General features: G+C 34.8%; 1 protein-coding gene and 1 long non-coding RNA gene across 3 annotated transcripts; one reads left to right on the top strand and one right to left on the bottom strand.

The window, feature by feature from the left end:
- Positions 1-94: 94 nt before the first annotated feature.
- On the bottom strand, positions 95-17,368 carry LOC111705552 (transportin-3). 2 transcript variants are annotated; one of them, XM_023478140.1, is made up of 21 exons: positions 17,263-17,368; positions 16,061-16,157; positions 15,235-15,399; positions 14,726-14,959; positions 14,459-14,561; positions 13,715-13,897; positions 13,452-13,561; positions 12,854-13,033; positions 12,061-12,151; positions 10,966-11,304; positions 9,919-10,036; positions 9,514-9,623; positions 7,808-8,097; positions 5,879-5,971; positions 5,050-5,114; positions 4,571-4,719; positions 3,339-3,479; positions 2,915-3,026; positions 2,584-2,654; positions 1,416-1,537; positions 95-822 (listed from the first exon to the last, which is right to left on the bottom strand). In XM_023478140.1, the coding sequence occupies exons 1-21, from the start codon at positions 17,333-17,335 to the stop codon at positions 810-812; spliced, it is 2,859 nt and encodes a 952-aa protein (XP_023333908.1). In that variant the 5' UTR covers positions 17,336-17,368; the 3' UTR covers positions 95-809. The 2 variants fall into 2 exon arrangements, with proteins under 2 accessions (XP_023333908.1, XP_023333907.1); XM_023478139.1 differs by lacking the exons at positions 95-822; positions 1,416-1,537; positions 2,584-2,654; positions 2,915-3,026 and having other exon boundaries at positions 3,396-3,944.
- A 2,339-nt stretch (positions 17,369-19,707) lies between these two features.
- On the top strand, positions 19,708-20,750 carry LOC111705550 (uncharacterized). Its single transcript, XR_002766038.1, has 2 exons — positions 19,708-19,772; positions 20,643-20,750. It is a non-coding gene; the product is annotated as an uncharacterized LOC111705550 (long non-coding RNA).
- Positions 20,751-21,194: the final 444 nt, after the last annotated feature.

The raw sequence follows: 21,194 nt of genomic DNA, 5'->3' as shown, positions 1-21,194 counted from the left end.
TATATATATCCAACCAACCTGGTTCCTATTAACCAACTCCACTTCGTCCATACCAGAAATAGACAACAACTAGCCATCCATGCTTCTCTGAAAACTGAAAACAAGTTAACAGATGTAAAAAAAATATTTCAACTTGATTGTACAACTAGAAAGTTATACTATGCTATTTACATGCTTTATCTACTATAGATTTAGTATAATTATACATTTTTTCTTTTCTCAGGTTACATTTTGAACACAGATAAGAATTAACAAAGAAACACCGGGCATTTCTTATTATGACACAGTTTAAACTGTCAGGTTTCAGGATCCGGTTCCATTCTGTTTTCATTCAGCCAGTATCATTTCTTGATATATTAACTGTTACAGGTTTCAGGTCCATAAGCTTCTATAAACCAATGGCTAACAAATAACAAGTTAACACGAAGTCCTGCATAATTCATTATTGTTAAAATTGATTAATTTCCCTATATTAAGCAAAGTGCATCTTAAACTACATCAGGAACTTCTGTAGATATTCAAATTGTCACGTTGTTACATTATCAATCTATAATCTGGATTGATCCTATGTTTTCCGCAAATACAATCGATTTTAAAGTCACACACTTCAATATGTAGTATACATGTTAAATGTGTGGTTTTGCTGGTATTTTTTGGTAAAGTGTACTCTGTACATGTTAACCATGTGGTATAGTTGGTTTTCACTGAAAAGTGTACAGTACAATGCGTTCACTGCGTACATAGCCCAAATTATATTGATTCCAAAGTCTCTGAATGTATCTTGATTTAATAATTTTCATCCTTCGCATTCATCTCCATAGTCTGAAAAAAAACAAGTTAAAAGTTTTGTTCTTGTTTTCATGAATTCATTGCATATTTTTAAAACCCTTTCAACATACTTTTCTGTACTTACGATAAAATAAAATTCTTCGTATTAAAAAGACTACGCGTTATTTCAAGTGACCTTCCATGCAAAGATGGCAATGTCTGAATCCCGATGGTTCCCTTAAAGCTGTGTCTTATCAAGTATGAATTAGATATCATCCATGGTTTTGTTTCTTGGTTACTTGGTTTATTTTCAGTTGCAGGTTCTTTGCGAAAGTGACCTGCGCATTTCTTAATTATAAGAAGCAATGGAGGAATATCTGAATTAAACACTTTTAGAGTCAGACCAAAAGTGTATCTTCAATATTTTTGATTAGATTATGGTTGCAAGGGTCCTGTTGTAAATCAGACATGGTTATCTTATCTTTGCATGGAGGGTTACTTGAAATAACGCTAACACTCCCTTTAAACTAAACAAAACCAACGCAAATCACACATAACTTCATTATTTAAAAAAAATTATATGGCAAACCATAAGTTCATATAATAACTCTTCAATGAGAGAGTTCCTATATGAAGAGAAGAGGTACCTGGAAAACTCTCGGATAGCGTGGGACACGTCTGTAGGACTCTCAGCACTTGTGACAGCTTTATGAAACTCTACCAGTTGCTTAGTAGTGACAGCTGGGGTTGTACTGCTGTTAGGTAAACTCTAATAAACAGCCAACTGTCAACCAAACGTAAAAAAAAGAATTAGGATTTTTTTGTTTATAATATTTGTTATTATATCATATCTGTTCGGTTCCATAGTAGTAAAGCTATCGTGTAAGAATTCCCATTATTACACGGTTCAGGAGGAAAATTTTAATATTGTTCGCTTCCTTGCGTTTAAGAATGCTTATTCTTACACTGTAGGTGTAGAATTTTCATTCTTTAACGCTCAGACCGTGTAAGAATGGAAATTATTACACGGTCAGAGCGTGAAAGAATATTCATTCTTACACGCTCCTTATATTGATCTTTTCAGTATAGATCAATATAGATATTAACTTAATTATTTTGTACTGACAACATGCACAGGGCAAACTCACCTTTTTCTTTTACATTAATACATACAAACTTACCTTTTTTAACTTAAAAACAACATGCTCACTTACCTTTTTCTTTTATATCAAACCATGCAAACTTACCTTTTTTTACTTTATTAAAACATGCTTAAACTAAACTAAATTAAGGAAACAATCACACCACATGCATTACTTTCAAATTAAGAACCAATTTTTACTTTTTAACATTAGAAAAATAAAAAAGCTTTAGTCAGAACAAGAGCATAAAACTTATTTGCAACCTTTCATAATGTGAACTGTTCCAACTTAAAGTAGTCGGATTTCACCAGAATTATTTTTTAATACAATTTCTTGGGTATGTGCCCATGGAACCTCACAAATATGATATAATAATAATCTTATGAGGATAAAAATGTAATAATGGAATTCTTAAACTCGATGAAATAATCTTGATGCATCAAGATTATTTCATCTCGTTTAAGAATTTCCATTATTACATTTTTTACCTCATAAGATTATCATATTCTTTACATCTAACTATTTCCTCATCTGTCCTAATATGTCACAGTAAATTGTAAACAAATCATGCATCTTTGTTCAAACAGAGCCAAATTTTGTTCAAGTTTTAAATGATGTTTTTTTGGAAATAAATACTAATTGTAAAATGTTGGTTGAAGTTAGAATGATGTTCCTTAAGTGAGGATTCTAACCAATGGCAAACTGAAGGACGATCATACTCAACCATCTCGTAGATTACATCCCCTGTAGGTAGAACATACATAAACTTCACTCCTCTAGTTCACATTACTTGACTAACTGTTGTATTGGATCAAAGGATCTAATTATATAATATTATCAGGTGTTAAACATAACAAAGAAAACAATTGATTACAGGGGTAATTTTTTTTTAACAAACACCCCCCTTTTAATGCTTTATGAAGGAGGGGGGGGGGGGGGTTTAAAAACAAAAAATATATACCCCTGATTTATCGCTAAATATTCGTGCTGATATGTATGTATTCCTATATCTGTGTATGTATATGAGGGTAGAGTAAGAACAGCTGATGTTATCAGGGAGTTCACTAGTCGGCAACCGTACTCTTGATGGAGTGTTGACACCAGGTGATTCCGAGCCTAATCAATCAATCAATCAATCAATCAATCAATCAATCAATCAACTCCAGCCAGCCAGCCGACGAACCAATTAATAATTAAATCAAATAAAAAGTTCAATCATTTAGGTGATCTAATTAGTTAATAACTTTATCATAATCTGAATAAAATAATTATTGACATTGAAAACTGCCAGGAACCTAATGGTGTAAAAAAAGAAAATTACGTTGCAAGTGACATTTTTATAGCTTGAACTCCGTATTAATCATGAATATAAGATGTGCCTAGATAAAATTTGTTTACGCCCCTGAACCGGGATTTAATTAATTTTACCTCATAGTCTTCTTGTTCCTCTCTTGTTCTTCCTGCGCGGAGAAGATCGTAGAAGAATTTCATAACACTAGCGTTAGCTTCTCTATGCTCCAGGGCAGTGGAGAGTAAACCACATTCTACTATACTCTTTAAGAACTCGGTCTAAACAATAGAAGAATTTGATAACACTAGCGTAAGCTTCCCTATGCTCCAGGGCAGTGGAGAGTAAACCACATTCTACTATACTCTTTAAGAACTCGGTCTAAACAAATGAAGAATTTTATAACACTAGCGTTAGATTCCTCTTTAAGAACTCGGTCTGAACAATAGAAGAATTTCATAACACTAGCGTTAGCTTCTCTATGCTTCAGGGTAGTGGAGAGTAAACCACACTCTACTATACTCTTTAAGAACTTGGTCTAAACAATAGAAGAATTTCATAACACTAGCGTTAGCTTCTCTATGCTTCAGGGTAGTGGAGAGTAAACCACACTCTACTATACTCTTTAAGAACTCGGTCTGAACAATAAAAGAATTTCATAACACTAGCGTTATTTTACAGTTAACTCTATGCTCCAGGACAGTGGAGAGTAAACCACATTCTACTATACTCTTTAAGAACTCGGTCTAAACAATAAAAGAATTTCATGACACTAGCGTTAGCTTCTCTATGCTCCAGGGCAGTAGAGAGTAAACCACATTCTACTATACTCTTTAAGAACTCGGTCTGAACAATAAATTTCTTAATTAGAAAAATAATGTTAAGGGTACCGTTGATTTATTATTTTATCTTCAGCTGACGAAATCGACAAAAAAACCACACATAAAATTACCGCATTTTTTCTTAATTCAGAAAAGAATAAAACAACACGGGGCGGCCGGTATCTGAGGGTATAAAGAGTACTAATTTAATTAAAAAGCAATAGCCCCATATAATAAATTAAATAAATATAATAAAACAACCCCGATTATATTTATATGATCATAGGCCACAATAAGTACTTAAAAATGTATTTTCAAAACTTGGGAATAAAATAATGAGACTTTTCTAAAATCAAATCAAATCAAATCAAATCAAATCAAATCAAATCAAATCAAATCAAATCAAATCAAATCAAATCAAATCAAATCAAATCAAATCAAATCCGAGTTGTAGAACGTCCTACAAACCACATTTCAACCTCAAGATAACGTTGGCTAAATTAAGGGAGATTTATGGTCTTACAGCTTGTGATAGACGAATTCTAAGGTACCTGAAGATAAGCTAGTGGTGCCCGTTGCATAAATCTAGCATTTAATCTGAAGAAATCGTCTACTGTTCCAGGATGATTTCTTAATCCATCAGGTTTAGATAAAATAGCGTAGGTTGGAGCTATAAACGCCTGAACCATTTGCAGTAAACCTAGAAAGCACAATTACAAACTTTCAAAAATCAACCTAAATCAAAAATCTTGACCGAGAACACATATCATTCGAATATTCACTTTCGTCTTAAATATGATTCCTTCCCGGTACATTGACCGGTAGGAATAATGTGAATTCAAATTCTTATCTAAAACTTTTGTGCAAATTTTCTTACCATTTTTCAGGCTTTAAAGATTTTTTCCAAAATAATTTCAACATGGTGTTTGCTCCTTACATATATGACACAAAAATATCAGACAATGTAATTTTAAGAAAAGTGCGAAATTTGGTATTTAAACATCTTCAAATCCAAAAATTTATATTTTACCTGGAATACATCCTGGTTCTCCGGCATATTCATCCACCAGTATAGATCCAAGATATAGATAACAACTAAACAGAAGTATTAGAATTCAAACCATTTTGATAACTTTTGATTAAGATATGTGGGACATGATGTATGTGATCCCCTTGGGAATCAATTAGGCCTTTATCTTATCCTATTAGTTGAGTTACAAGAGGTTGCTACTTAATTACCTGTGATTATGTGACTCATAAAGTCTTATTAGTTGAGTTACAAGAGGTTAATGCTTAATTACCTGTGATTATGTGACTCATAAAGTCTAATTAGTTGAGTTACAAGAGGTTGATACTTAATTACCTGTGATTATGTGACTCATAAAGTTTAATTAGTTGAGTTACAAGGGGTTGCTGCTTAATTACCTATGATTATGAGACTCATAGAGTTTAATTAGTTGAGTTACAAGAGGTTGCTGCTTAATTACCTATGATTATGAGACTCATAAAGTTTAATTAGTTGAGTTACAAGAGGTTGCTGCTTAATTACCTATGATTATGAGACTCATAAAGTTTAATTAGTTGAGTTACAAGAGGTTGCTGCTTAATTACCTATGATTATGAGACTCATAAAGTTTAATGAGTTGAGTTACAAGAGGTTGCTGCTTAATTACCTATGATTATGAGACTCATAAAGTTTAATGAGTTGAGTTACAAGAGGTTGCTGCTTAATTACCTATGATTATGAGACTCATAAAGTTTAATGAGTTGAGTTACAAGAGGTTGCTGCTTAATTACCTATGATTATGAGACTCATAAAGTTTAATGAGTTGAGTTACAAGAGGTTGCTGCTTAAATACCTGTGATTATGAGACTCATAAAGTCTAATTAGTTGAGTTACAAGAGGTTGTAATAATCCTGCTGATTGAATACCAAGGCATCTTACAGCAAACCTAGAAGGACAGATTTTAGGATTTTTGATGGATCCACATTTTTAAGGAAATAAAATGTCGGAAACTAGAAGTCCCATTTAAAAATCTTCAAATCCCATCCTAAAATAATTATTGCTGTTGAAGTAATTAAAGAGGTTCTTATAATCAGGTGATGTAAGTTTATCTCGACTCTTTCAAGGACTAATTTCTCCTATCCAGGTATATATAATCCTAAGGATTTCTGGATTCACATTTTACTTCCATGGGTAGGGTGTTTCTTAAAGTCCCTTTATAATCTCTCTATCTGGATATCTGTCAGGTTTACTAATAAATAGAGTTGGTCATCGTTCAGACTTTTCTTGACAAGGTAAATCTATACAAAGTCAATCTTGGTAAAATCTGCTTTTATTAGATTCTGGAAAACCGTTGTTCAGCTGCTCCTGTTCAAGATCTGTCTAAGCAGCTTCAGCAACCACATATATCTCCCTTAGCAATCTCTCAACAACAGCTTCCACATTTACTGCTGGTTCATTTGCTGCTCCTACAGTCTGAAATGCTTCTACTGCATTCTCAGCTGATTCCTTGCTACCAGAGCTGCTCCGGAGGCTCTGCTACTTCAGCTGATCCTACTATCTGAGATGCTTAGCTCGACGTCTATACTATTCAAGGATCCCAATGCGCACTGTTCAATATCCAGGTTCTATCTTGTGCTATGACTCAGAGAAAGGGGAGTAACCATTATTCAAATGTGTTGAAACACTGATAAGTTAATTCCGATAAATCAAAGTGATAAAATCAAACTGATGTAAGATCTGATGATTTGCTAGAAAACCGGTTTTTATAGATTAAAATTCTTTGAATAATAAAAATACAGGGGGAGTCAATATCAATTTATTTATCAGGATAAAAAATGTTATAAGAATAGTCTCTCCTTACTTATTGAATAACAACAGAAATATTTCACAGATTTTTCTGTTTTACTGGCGAATTTACAAACTTTAATGATTATAATTATAAATAATGGCCTAACACAAACTACCATACCACTGCTAGGACCATGTAAGATAAAACACAAATTGGGTTTGTCGACAAATCAAATACATAAAGTTATTATCTATATAATAAAACAAGACATTCGTATATATGTTGCGTATAGCCGGCCAAACGGCTGGACCGATTGGGCCGAATTTTTTTGTAAACACTCATGGATGGCCGTGGGACGTGTTATAGACTAAAAAATCTATTTTTTCAAATTTATAATTTTTTTTCCACGGGCAACGCCGGGCCCTTCAGCTAGTTTAAATTAAAAGTCGAACGTGAAAATACTAAATGTTTAATACTAAACTTTGAATGCAGTTTTTGGACTTTCCAGTCCGGTCACTTTCCCCCTTATTTCTTTCCCATATTAACACTTTTCCCCACATTTGATACTTTTTTAAATTGTTCCAAGTGCAGCAATCTTTAAAATTTTATACAAACAGTCCTTTAGACAATTTCCCAAGTGGAACTTTCCAAATGTACAATTTCCCAGGCGGCAAATTCTCTCTGAGGCGCCTCAGGCTGCAATGGGGGCCGAGCGCTGCAGCTAGAACATGCCGGGGTCCGAGTGCTGCGGCTAGAACATGTTAGGGGCCGAGCTCTACGCCTAGGAAATACTTGGGAAGTTGCCGCTAGGGAAATTGCACAGTGGGGAAGTTGCCACTTGGGAAAAATCCTTTGGGAAAGTACCTAACATTGAATCTACGATCTTGTACATAAAAATTGGTAAATATGTTTATAAAGATGGAAGAAAGGGAGAGGGTCAATATATTTTTTCCTATTTCAACTTTGTTATTTGAAAATTTGATTAGATTGTACCTGATGGTTCTACAAGTTCTCTCCGTTATTCTCTCATCATCAGCATATAGATCACAGCAGCGGGATAGGGCGGGCCACGTAGCTTCAACCACGCCTTTACAAGGATGAGGGGCGGGGATAACACAACCGTTGCTAGGGGATACATGCCGGAAAACGTCGGCTAGACGGTCCAGGTATAGAACAGGATCACTTGGAGAGTTTTTAACTAGTTTAGGGGCTCTTGGAGCGTCCATTATGGCTACCAGTGGACTTACTTGAAGCTCGCATACCTTCACAACAGCCCCTTCCAGCTGAAACAATTCAAATATAATAATAAACATTATAGATTTGATTCTTTTACATAAAATGTAAATATAAAATTTTTATTTTTAAATAAAAGATTTAACTTAAACATCTAAAAATATAATTTAGAACAATAAACGCGAAATCTGATACGACCGGAATGTAGTTCCCCTAAGAACCCAGATGACCTGAGCGTCCGGTCGTGTCACAGAGTAGTGGTTGACCGCAATGGGTATTTAAGTATCGGTCGCACTCCGAGAGTTATCAGTTGTTCACACCCAACACACCTCAACATGTATTCTGCATTCACTCTTAAATTTGCTCTAACATCAGTCCGTGGTTTCAATCCTAGAACCACGGAGATGGATGATCTCTCAGACCTTCTTCAGACCAATATAGAAGAGACAAGGATCAAAGTTAAATGCTCCTCTGCCAGTACCACGGAGAACGTGGAGAAATGTCTTGAGATGAACCGGGTTCCAGAACTCTGCCCGTTCTCCTGGTTGTGTGGAGAGGGATGTAGATTAGCCTGCCTAGAGGAGGAACCTAAACATATTCTAATCCAGGATATTGAACAATCATCCTTTTCCGTATCATGGTTCCTTGAGGACTCTTCCTACTCTTCTCAATTTATAGTTGTAGTAGGAGCAGGAATGTGGAGAGTACTTGAGGACGGAGTAGAGCTAGAACTAACTGCTCCGGATACTCTGAAATACAGGAAGATATCCGTCCTGGCTATCTCTGATTTTGGAGTAGAGGATGTTCACAGTATTCAAGTACAACCATCAAACTGTGAAATTGTCCAGGTTTACAAACAATCCTCTCCGACTTCAGATAATACTAATATACCAAACCTTCAAATCATACTGCTGGTATCCGCAATTCTAACCCTGTGTTTTAGCTGCTTCTCCGTCCTTCTCTACTCCAAGAGAAAACCAACCCAGGAGCACACGGAGAAACTGAATCCGATCATCAAGGATGAATCAAAATGCATGTTTCTTATTCATCATCCAGAGTTTTATTTTGTTTATTATTCATTGTATAACCTGTGATACTAGATACTAACAACAAGTTTTTTGCTTTATGTTTAAAGTTAATGTCAGTGGATAAGGACCTAATAAACAATAAGAGAGAAACTGGAGTATTACAGACTGAGAAATCTGAGTAACTGCGCACTGGCAATATTCGGTATTAAGTATTTAGAGGAAAAAATAAGCACTTTCCCACCCTTTTTTGGCAAACTGATCCTTATAAGATGAGTACACTGTTCTAATATGCTATTTATAGGCATATTTAAATCAAACCAGATTTGATCCACTAAAACCCAAGAAGACACAGGTTTGTGGGTGGAGCTCAACGTATTAAAGCCGCTGGACATGCTAGGTTGATTGTTAATAATAATAATGATGTATATGATATGGTACCTGGTCTTTTGGCATTATACTGACAATAAGTGCAGCTCCTTTAACTAACCCCTTGGCTGGGTCTGGTTTAAGATTAAACTTGTCTATTTGCTCAAGAATCTGAACTAACCCTGAAATTAGAAAAATTAATTTAAAAATCATTTTAACAATAAATTCAGGGGGCACATACTAAACACACCTTCGAAATAAGCTGAATGGGTGTAAACATAACAACAAAAGAACGTAAACTATTTCATATTAACATTTATTATTTTTCTACAAAAAAAAACTGAGGTTCTATTATAAATGTGGAGGGTGGATACTTGATGAGTAACGTTTTTGTGCAGGGGTGCTTTTCTCCGTTTATCACTATACTCAATCAAAATGTGTTACATCCCCCTCCTTCCCATTTTGGTTGAATTGTACCTGTAAAATGTTGTGTCATCTGTTCCCTGCACTTAGCACAGATGCTCTCAAGAGCTGTGGCAGAATCACTGGCAAGTACTGGATCCTGGAGTCCTTGTAGCAAATGCTGCAGTACAGCCTGATAATATTATTTAGTCATTCATTCAATCATAACACAATAAACTCCAGTTCATTTAAAACACAGTACCGCTAGGGAAAGTTGTACAGCACATCCAGACTATAGACGGCAAAACGGGACGGTCATATTAATATCTCCATCTTGTAGGATTATTGTGGTCAGTGCTTAGGATCCATTTAATTTTGATGCGGATCCGGATCCGAATCCTAGATTCGCACTGGGAAAAAATGGATCCGGATCCAGGTCATTTCTAGAGGATTTACTGAATTTTTTTTTTTCAAAAAAACAATTTTCATATTTTTTTAAAATTTTTTTCGCTTTTATGTTTATCCTAAAACTTGATGAACCATTCAGGAATGAGGAAATTTTTACAATTCCTTTTTTTCAAAAGTTCAGAGTTGGGTTTTACTAGGAGTAAAAAAGTTTTTTTTTTGGTAGTTTTTGGTTGATATCTAACCCCTGGGATCCGGATCCGTGGATCCAGGAAGTCAAAATCTGGCGGATCCAGATCCTAAGAACTGATTATGATAAATCAGTGGGACCCCCTCCCCCCTTATCTGAAAACTGACACAACTAAACCACAAAGGTTGAGAACCTCTTTAGACGTCTTATTTCCAGGGTGACTGATACTTTTCTTATATTTATAGGTTTTGGTCATAAATTTAGAATATTTACAAAAGATAACTTGTACCGGAATCAAACATCGCTACACCTACAGTTGAAAAGAGTAGCTTTAAAATGTTCATTAACTCTTAACTCATTTGTGTTTCTATGATTTCTTAATGTGCTTTAATTGGTACATTGCACACTGTGTGGCGCCAAACGTAGCCTATGGGAATTTGTTTGTGCACTTAGAAGTTATTATGCAAAAATGCACTGATGCCTTGGTTTGTGACTATGACGTACACTGTACGAACTGTACTATGTACCTGTAATGTCTCCGGATGCCGGTCAATCCATTCACTGAGTTCTCCGACCAGGCGCATAGCTGTAACTCTAACTGCTTGGTGTAGTGTAAAAGGAAGGGCGAGAACCTGATGTAGAACTGCTGGCACAACCTCCTCCTCATCAGGGAATATATTTCTAGCCACAGCCTGCATCACGTACAAGGAGGCCTCCATCTGCTCCCACTGCTGGGCCTGCTGAAGCTGGGAGTACATCTGTCGGAACACGGAGCTGCTGCCGACAATAAATATACAGTCCTTGATGAGATCAGAAACTCGGGTTCGGAACTCGGCAAAATCTTCATCCTCACTCAAACATCCAACCTTAGGAAATCAATCAATCAATCAGCGTTTTAGGAATGAGACATGGACTTACAGCTATGTGATAGGTGCCTTAATCAAAATTCATTTAAATTTATGAAGCAGACTAACTCCAGGGCTTTTAGGGTTCATATTTGAAAAGCAGGATATTTCCAATATTAATTAATTGAGAAATACAAAACAGGGGTATGCATATTTCAAAGAATGGTTTCGACGGTTTGGGAGAAACTGAAAAGTCGGACTATTGGATATCTACATTCTACATTCTACTGGCTATATTTCCCCCATTTTCGATACTTTTTACCAGTGCTTAGGATCCATTTAATTTTGATGCGTATCCGGATCCTGGATCCGCATTGGAAAAAAATTAATCCGGATCCGGATCCAGGTCATTCCTTTAAGATTTACTGATTTTATTTTAACAAAAAATAATTATCAAATTTTTTTCTTCATTTTTTTTTCGCTTATTTTTATACTAAAACTTAATGAACCATTCAGAAATTTTCCAAAAGTTCAGATTTGGGTTTTAGGAGTAAACAAGTTTTTATTTTTTTGCAGTTTTTGGTTGATATTTTACCCCTTAGATCCGGATCCGGATCCAGGAAGCCAAAATCTTGCGGATCCAACGGATCCGGATCCTAAGCACTGCTTTTTACCCAAAAAATCGGTTTAAAAAAAAGTCTTCCCAACTTTACACTAGACAAAAGCATGATTTAAAACTAGTACATATTGCCCTGATTAACTAAACTGTAAACTTACCATGTCTGGTTCCATCTGACAGTGTCTGGATAAGCAAACAATCAACCTCTCAATATAGGGTTTAAACACGGTAACCAGACTGTCATCATTCCTTCAACAAACCAACATTAATTTCTTAAATTCTAATCCTGAACTTAAATTATATAAACTTTAGAATAAAAATCATTTTTATCATAGATATAAAATTTTTTCCTAATAAGAATCCAGGATCGGATCAAAATTAGGTGAATCTTGAGCATCAACTAATAAAATATTTAATAACTAGCCGGAGTGTCCGGCGTTGCCCGTGGAATTAAAAATAAATTGAATTGAATTTTTTGTGAAGAATTTTTGAAGAATTCTGTTTAAATTTTGAAGAAAAAATTTCGAATTTTGTTTGCCTATTCTCGAAAAATATCAGCCCATTCGGATTGACAAGCTATAGTTAACCTATACATATACAAATATACAAATATATATGTATGTATGGGTACCACTGCCAACTCAGAAGTTGGCACCGGACACTCTACCGAAAATTCAGATAAATCCCTTTATTAACTAAATGAAATAATTGGATAGATATAACTAGGGTAAAAAATGAAACTGCTATATCTATCTATCTATAATGCTGCTGCAAATAGAGCGAAGACTACTAGAATCCTACCCCTCGACCCTGACTCTGCCAAAGTTGACGTTCAGGCTCGTTAGCATAGCATAGTGCAATGGTTTATGCTCGCGCGGGTGGCCATATGGGACATGAGTCCCAAGTGTTTTGCAGCTGAAAACCGCAGCCACGACGGTAAAAAAAATGAACCTGCTATATAATTCCTCTGAGAGTCTGTACCACAGATTAAAGGTAACATCTGGCAGTTCATAATCAGGATGGGAGCAGCAGAGTAGAACTGTATCCAGGATAGGGATAGTGAAGTGAGGAGAGGAGGGAGGAGCAGAAACCATCCGGAGTAGGAAGGATTCTCCGAGTTCAGTAAATATCCTTCAAATAAGAATTTTTGAATCAACGAACTGTTTTCAGTTTTTAACTAAAAATCTAATAATACCCGCCAACCCTCTTCAATCCTCTAGACGTAATTTCAACTGACAAATTCCATTCATAGAGTGGTATGTTCGATTCACAATGGTACCCTATGAGAGATAAATAATCGTTTTCTAACTAGAACAGTGTTGAATTCTGTTAATTTCCACCATTGTCACTGTAGCATAAGTCATTTTAAGAGAGAAACCACAATAGAATATAATCAATTTTCAATTGGACAAATACAGATATGAATTTATTCCTAGTTAGACAAAGTTTAAAGGTCATGTGCCACTTCATACATTGAAGGTCACTTGAAATTCAGTCCTGTTAAGGTAAATTACTGGTTTAATTACCATTCTACTCCTCTGATACTAACCTACAGTAGTTTAGACATTTCTCCATATCCTCCTCTGATACAGATAGTTGATAGGGATCCTCAAGACGGATTATTGTTTCGTACATGCTCTGCTCTAACCCGGGTTCACTCTGAACCAGGAGAGATTTAGAAAATACAGTCAATCAATCAATCAATCAATCAATCCCTCCCTCCCTAAATAACTTTTTAATATTATTCAAGAAAAACCGTCGAAGATTTTCTGTTTTGGAAATTATAAACCCCAGAGACTTAAAAGATTTCACCTCTTTTTCGAATCGTGAGAGTAGATTAATGACGCAATCTGACGCAGCCTCGTGTATATTCTGCGTACTGGTGTGTTGGGTGAGAACTCTGATTGCAAGGTGTAGAACGGAACTGGAATGCATTGTATTTAATGGAACTACACCTAGTATTATCCAGCTGCTGTAACACTTCAGAACCATAATCTAACAATAATGATAGCTTTAGTACTTTCAAGCAGTGTGTTTAGGATTCGTTTCATTAAGATTCACAGATTTTTTAACGAAAGAAGAATTTTGAAACTATTTTTTCTCTTTTTCTTTTGCTTATTTTTATGACAAACTTGATGAACCACCATTTTTACAGTTTTTGGTTGATATTCTGTCCTTTGGATCCAGATCCAGGGAGCTTAAATGTTGCGGATCTAATTAATCCGGATCCTATGCAATATGCTTTGTAGTAGACCCTATCCCTGAATAAACGTGAAAAATACTTTTTCTTATCTTTATGTCATAAAATAATATGGTTGATTTGTATAGAATTGATATTTAATATTTCGAAATATATTTTCTCTGAGAACCATCAAGTTTTTTTTTTGAAGCAGTTAAAAAACTCTCTACCACAAAGGGATATTTACAGAAAAATACTGATGGCTTCATTCAGATGTAATTAGTTGAAAATAAAGTAAGAAAAAGTTTTTAATCCACGAACCGATATTCTCGTATTAAATATAATGATGGTCTTGTACTTGTAGAGTCTAGACCTACCTGGAGTGTGAGAGAATTGTCTGTACTAGTGTTCAGACAGGACTGGAGAAGTTGGGACATCGCAGCCGATGATTTCTGTAGATCTTCTTTTACTTCCTGTCGTCTACAGAAAATAAATGCTCTAAAGATTTTTTTTTTGAAGCAGTAAGTTTGAGCTTAATTCCTGGCTTTAACTGTTGGAGAAAAGAATTTTTAGGAAGTATTGTCAACTTTAGAAAAATCATTAAAAAAATTAACAATTAAGATGAAATGTCGCGAATTTCTAACCTATTAGCTCCAAGACGGAGATGTCTTGAATCCACCTCCTCCGGTAGAAGCATAAGGACCTCGAGGAGGGTGAGAATCTGGTTAGGCTCAGACAGCTTCTGCATGAGCTCCGGGACTGCCTCCTTCCACTCCGGCATGAGAAGAATCAAGTCTGCCATGGCCAGACATAGCTGGGTTCGGATAACAGTATCTGTGGTTCCAGTGATAGCCCGGAGATGTTCAAGAAGAGAGTTCCTGAAATTTATTCGATTTATTACAAAAATAAAATCTATATATAAATTTGGCTTGACTGTCTGTTTGTTTGTTCCCCCCCACGTAAAATTGTTTTTAGTTTGTCTATGTAATGTAAAATTATAATAATTGTCCACACGGCACAGGTTAAATTGAGAGTGTTGCACAATAATCTTGTATTGAGGTATGGAAAGTGTTTTTCTTATAAAATATCAGCCTCCACAGAAGAATCAGTTTCTCTCTTGAGTTTTGAATAGTAATAATATTAGAATTTGTACCTTAAAGATTCATGAACCTCTGTTGGGAGCTCGTTAAAGTTTGATTGTATTTTTGATCTAAGAGTCTGCGCAGCGAAATAACAAGTTTCAACATCGAGTTTACGTTGCAGTAGTTGATCCGATACTGTCCAAGCATATACAGAGTTCTGGTACTGTTGCAACCACCTAGAGATTAAAAGTAGTAACTTCTAGAGTTATAATCTAGAACTTAAAGGGAGAGACACGCTATATGTAGATAATCACATGGCATTTTATCAACAATCTATAAATCGTGGTCTAGTTTGAAAAAGCGGTATATTCCTAGAGAACGATTTTTGGACCCCCCCCCTCCTATCAATTTTGTACATGGATCTTACAGAAAGTGTCTTAACTTAACCTAACCCGTGGCCGCAGCGCTCGGCCCAGAAAGTGTCTTATCTAACCTAACCCGTGGCCGCAGCGTTCGGCCCGGAAAGTGTCTTAACCTAANGGGGGGGGGGGGGGGGGGGGGGGGCGGGGTCCAAAAATAGTTCACTAGGACAGACCCAAAAAACCGTTAAACTTTGCATTTAACTACAATCCCGAGAATCAATTCCGACAAAACTCTGAAATATTTTTATAAACTTAAAAAAATTTAAATATCCGCATTAATTCTCAACATATTAATTACGTAAGTATCACCAATAAGTTAAAACAATCGATATAGATAAAAAGTTTTAGAGTGACAACCACCCATTAGTTTTATAAGTTTTTTTTTTAAGGGTTGCAACCACAGATATTTCTTGTTAGTTTTAGCTTTGCAACCAATAGGAAATATTTGTATTGCAACCACAAAAGAACACTATACCTGCCCGCCTCCTCTTTAAGTGTATGGTTGGGGTTGTTGTATAAAGATTTGATGGCTTCCACCACCAAATCTACAGAGGGTTGAGTATCCATCCCACCTGAAACATGGTAAATCTTCAATTAGCAACTAGGACTGAACATAGTTCTCTTGGTGAAAAAAGAACAACAAAAAAACAGAAAACCAATATAACTGGAAAACTGCGTTCTATTTTAAAAAGAAATTGTCAACAATTGGACAATTGGCATACCTAACAAAAAAACAATCAATTTTAAAATAGAAAAGCTAATTTATTTCACTAATACATCACTAATCGTTTAGATTTGGTAATGTCAGGGTGACTGAAATCACAAGTTTAGTAATTAGTTTCCTCTCTCAGAAACAAAACAATTCTTAGCAGTTTTCTTCTTTGCTCACACTTTCAATTTTGCCGCAGTGTTGAGTAGAGTATAGAACCTGCAAGGTGCCGGGAATCCCGGTCGTCTTTACTCCGGGTACCTAAATCAATAGAGCAGAAGTTTTCAGTCTTTGCTCCGGGTTCCCAAACCAACCGAGCAAGAGATTTTAGTCTTTACTCCGGGTACCTAAATCAATAGAGCAGGAGTTTTCAATTTTTACTCCGGGTGCCCAAACCAACCGAGCAGGAGATTTTAGTCTTTACTCCGGGTACCTAAATCAATAGAGCAGGAGTTTACAATTTTTACTCCGGGTGCTCAAACCCACCGAGCAGATTTATGTTTTTATTCCGGGTAGAGGGTACCCAAACCAACTGAGCAGGAGCTTTAAGTCTTTACTCCGGGAACCCAAATCAACTAGGCAGAAGATTCAAGTCTTTACTCCGGGTGCTCAAACCCACCGAGCAGATTTATGTTTTTATTCCGGGTAGAGGGTACCCAAACCAACTGAGCAGGAGCTTTAAGTCTTTACTCCGGGAACCCAAATCAACTAGGCAGAAGATTCAAGTCTTTACTCCGGGTACCCAAACCAACTGAGCAGAAGCTTTAAGTCGTAATCCGAGTACCTGAGTTAAGATCAAGAAATTTAAGTTCTTACTCCGGGTACCTAAACCAGCTGAGCAGGAGCTTTACGTCTTTACTCCGGGTACCTACATCAATAGAGCAGAAGATTTAATGAATCAAGATTTAGCTAGTAGAGCAATTTAAATTTATACATTGAGAATTACTATTAATAATACTTTCTATCACCTTTAGTCAGAATCAATCCGCGTCGTCGTACTCCGGGTTGATCATGAAAACACAAAACATTATTAATATTCATTGCTGGTGTTTTTCTAATATTCTACAAATCTGAAAAAAAACATACAAATAATCAAAAAATATGAACACAATTGGTCGGACGGAAAAGAGTTATGTTTCTGAAAATATACAAACTAACTATCTGTACATTTTACAGCTTACATATTTTACATTTATGTAAATTTCGTATTCCATACATTCAATTTATCGAGCCTAATCTTTTATGCACGATAAACATTATACAGTTATTTTCAAAATCAATTCATAGAAAACAAAGATGAGACATTTCATATCTGTAATATAAGACTGGAAGGCACTAACTTTGAGAAGAAATAATTTTTCTCATTTTTCTCAAATTCATTGCAGATTAAGTCTGTAAATTTCATAGCAGATATATGTATAACAACATTTAAACCTGATTTCATTAAAAATAAAGAATATTTCATGGTACGTTTGACAACCTAGGTGTTTAAACTTCACAGTATCTAGTATTGTGTAATAGGATCGATTTCATAAGGTAGTAATTTTTAGTTTCAATAAAGCTTATCGGATATATCAATTTGAGTTGGTTACATTTTCATATTGCAACCATTTTTGGTTTGGTTTGGTTTGGTAGCTATGTATTACTGATAATCCAAGTAAGTACAGGAAAAAGCTAAGCCCATAGAGTTACTAGATTTGGAGTCAAAATATTCAAAATCAAATCTTTACATTTCTTGAAATCCGAATTGATTACAAAAAGTCTTTGATAATACCGAAAATCAAAATCTGTATTGAATACAAAAGAATTAATACTGCTAACCAAAGATTTTAGAATTGAATATCTTAAAGAGTTAATGAGAAATAATACGGATAATTATGATCTTGAAGATTTTTGAATAGAATACAATCATATCTTGAAGAGCTACAGAGAAATAATACGGAAAATTATAATCTTGAAGATTTTAGAATAGAATACAATTATATCTTGAAGAACTACAGTACAATAATACGGATAATTATAATCTTGAATATTGTAGAATAGAATACAATTTCAATCTTGAAGAGCTACAGAGAAATAATACGGATATTTAAAATCTTTAAGATTTTAGAATTGAAAACAATAATGCTTTGAAGAGCTAAAAAATAATACTGATAATCGAAGTCTGGAAGGTTCTGGACCAGCTATTCGCCAGACAGGGCAGTCTGAACGTATGCTTCTCTGTACACCAACCTAAGATTTAGAATATATTTCATTGTTAAGATAAAGATTGAACCTAATTTATATCTTTTAAATGGCCAACTTTGGTTCCATTATTATTCAATTAAACTATAGGATGTCCCACGAAACATGACAGTTGGTGAATAGTTTAAAATGTCTTCTTCCATAATTTGATAAGTTGTTTGATACTAAAGCGACTAATAACATTTTTTATATGACAGTTATATTATAGTAGAATTGATTTCACAGTAAAGTATATATGAGTTTAACATTTATTTAAAGAAATAAACTGCAAAAAGTCTTTAATATCTAATACAGTATGTGGAAGAAGAGATTCAAAACTATACACCAACTGTCATGTTTCGTGGGACACCCTGTATGCAGGGGCGTACTCCCCCCTAAACGAAAGCCCTCGTACGCCCCTGCCTGTATGTGAGCACCGTAAAATGTTAAATTAATGCCGCCTTTGTTCTTTCTTTTACCCGAGAAGCTAAGGATTTTGTAATTGTTGCAAATATCATGTTCAAGTCACTTTTCATAATTAGTTCAGTGGCAAACAACGAAATCCATTGCGACATTTCACATTAGTACGACGAGAATTCCAACTGTTTCTGGTTCTCTCTGTGTGATAAAAAATATGACAAGATATAAATTAAAAACCCAACCTTTGCCGCCTATCTGTGGAGAGGAAGAATTCTAGCATTCTCTTCACAAACGGAGGAATATTTTCTACCTCCTTAATCAGACAGATTAGATCAGACTGGGGCGTATGCGGATTGCGGAGGCTGGGGGGCTTTGGGGACGAGCCCTCCCCCTAAATAGATAAAAGGAGGTAATTCGGCCCCCTACTGGGAGGGGGGGGGGGTCGCCCATGAATTAACAGTATACCTGAATGATCTGCAGCATAATACTAGCCTCCTTCTCCTCCATCTTATCCCAGGACATATTGGAGGTTCCAAGCTGTCTTAGCAGTCGTTTAGCCTGATCCTTAAAAAATAGATCAACTATGAAAAGTTGGACACATTTACAAGACTGGATCAAATAATATCAATATCAATATCAATATATATCAATAATAATAATAATTATAATAAATAATAATAATAATAATCATAACGAAAATACTAATTCCAACAGTAAAAATAATAATATTATATAAATAATGACAACAATAAAAATGATATAAACGGTTTTTTCAGGATATTTTTGGATTTGGATTTTACGGGTGGAACGACTGGGGATGTGAAAATGTGGCCAGGTTAGTCACAGAAAAACTAAAATACAAAATGTCCCAAGAAATATAAAAATCAAAGACGACTTTAAATTAGTCTTTAATTCCTGATGGTTTTTAAAGCATACTACAGCGGGACCCATAAAACTCTGGAACATTTTAACAATCTTATTTGCGTTTGATGATTTAATGTTGTTATAAAGCAAATAGTTTTAACAGTATAGCTTGAAAACAACTAATCAAAAAACGCTAAACAAATTCATGTTCATTGAACTATTCCAAATTTCAACTAAAAGTCGTCTAACTAACAGATTTTTTCCTTTTGAACATTTTTTTCCGGGTCTCACTGTACTGATGTTGGGATCTGAAAAAGAATTTTAAAAATCTGATTAGATATTTCAAAACAAAATACTTAGTTTTAAAATTGTACTTAAGCAGGATTTAATGAATTGTAAGAAGTAGTAGAATTAGGTTAGGATTTAACTACCTACAGTTAAACCCTAAATTTGCCATATATCAAAAGATTTTATCAAATGTCGTCTTGACAATTTTTCAATGGGTTTTATAGTATTTTACGTAAATCTCAGTATTTGCAAAAATAAATTTAAATAGCCAGAATATGCAGGAACAGTTTTAGAGAGCGCCATATAATCATTCAATAAAAAAACTAAATATCTGCAACATTCCATTATCAGAAAGTAAAGAAAACGAAATTTGATGAATTCTTTCGATGTATTGCTTATTTAGGGTTTAACTGTAGTTAAACTACTTCTTGATATTAATCAAATATTACCTTTGGGCTGTGAGGCTATAAGCATAACAAACAAACAAAATTTCATTGTAAATAAGAAAGGAAATATTTCAAAAAATAAAAAAAAAAAAATACTTTTTATCTAGGTACATCTGTGAGAGACCAACATTGAATTTGAACAAAACCGATTTTTAGAAATTGTATCTTTTCAATAATTGTAATAAAAGATTTGGATTTAACTCCGGTCATGTAGATTTTTAATTTATTTTCATTTTTTACAAAGCAGACAGTTTATTAAGTACATGCAAAAGTTAAAGCAAAAAATGAATTTACGATGACGACATTTGTGATGAGAGGATTATCCGTTATATTCGGTAATTTGAAATCACAAAAGTAAATATGAGCAACTTATACATATCATGATAATTTTACAATAATTAGACAATCGTGTTTTAAAGTAAAGATCTGTAAATAAAACTTACCATAGATTAATTATCAATGACAGATAAGACACTAGATGTCGTCTTTTCAAGATTTAGGGATTTTTCGTTCCCAACAACCATGAGGCAGAAGCCCAAAGGAGTTCCGCGTAGGCAGCGTTGACTTAAAAGACAGAGAGAGAGCATACGCTTCCTGCGCGGAATTCCTCAGGGTTATTGTGAACGAAAAACCCCTGAATCTTAAAAAGACGACATTTA

The sequence above is a fragment of the Eurytemora carolleeae genome, unplaced genomic scaffold (assembly GCF_000591075.1).
Source record: "Eurytemora carolleeae unplaced genomic scaffold, Eaff_2.0 scaffold660, whole genome shotgun sequence".
Taxonomy (NCBI): domain Eukaryota; kingdom Metazoa; phylum Arthropoda; class Copepoda; order Calanoida; family Temoridae; genus Eurytemora; species Eurytemora carolleeae.
This window is presented reverse-complemented; position numbering and strand designations above follow the sequence as displayed.

Coding starts and splice junctions, on each gene's coding strand:
- LOC111705552 (XM_023478140.1), bottom strand. CDS start 17,335: ATGAATATTAATAATGTTTTGTGTTTTCATGATCAACCCGGAGTACGA. Junction 14,960..15,234: donor GAGGTTCATGAATCTTTAAG/GTACAAATTCTA, acceptor AATAAATTTCAG/GAACTCTCTTCTTGAACATC. Junction 5,115..5,878: donor TATGAGTCTCATAATCACAG/GTATTTAAGCAG, acceptor ACTTCTGTTTAG/TTGTTATCTATATCTTGGAT.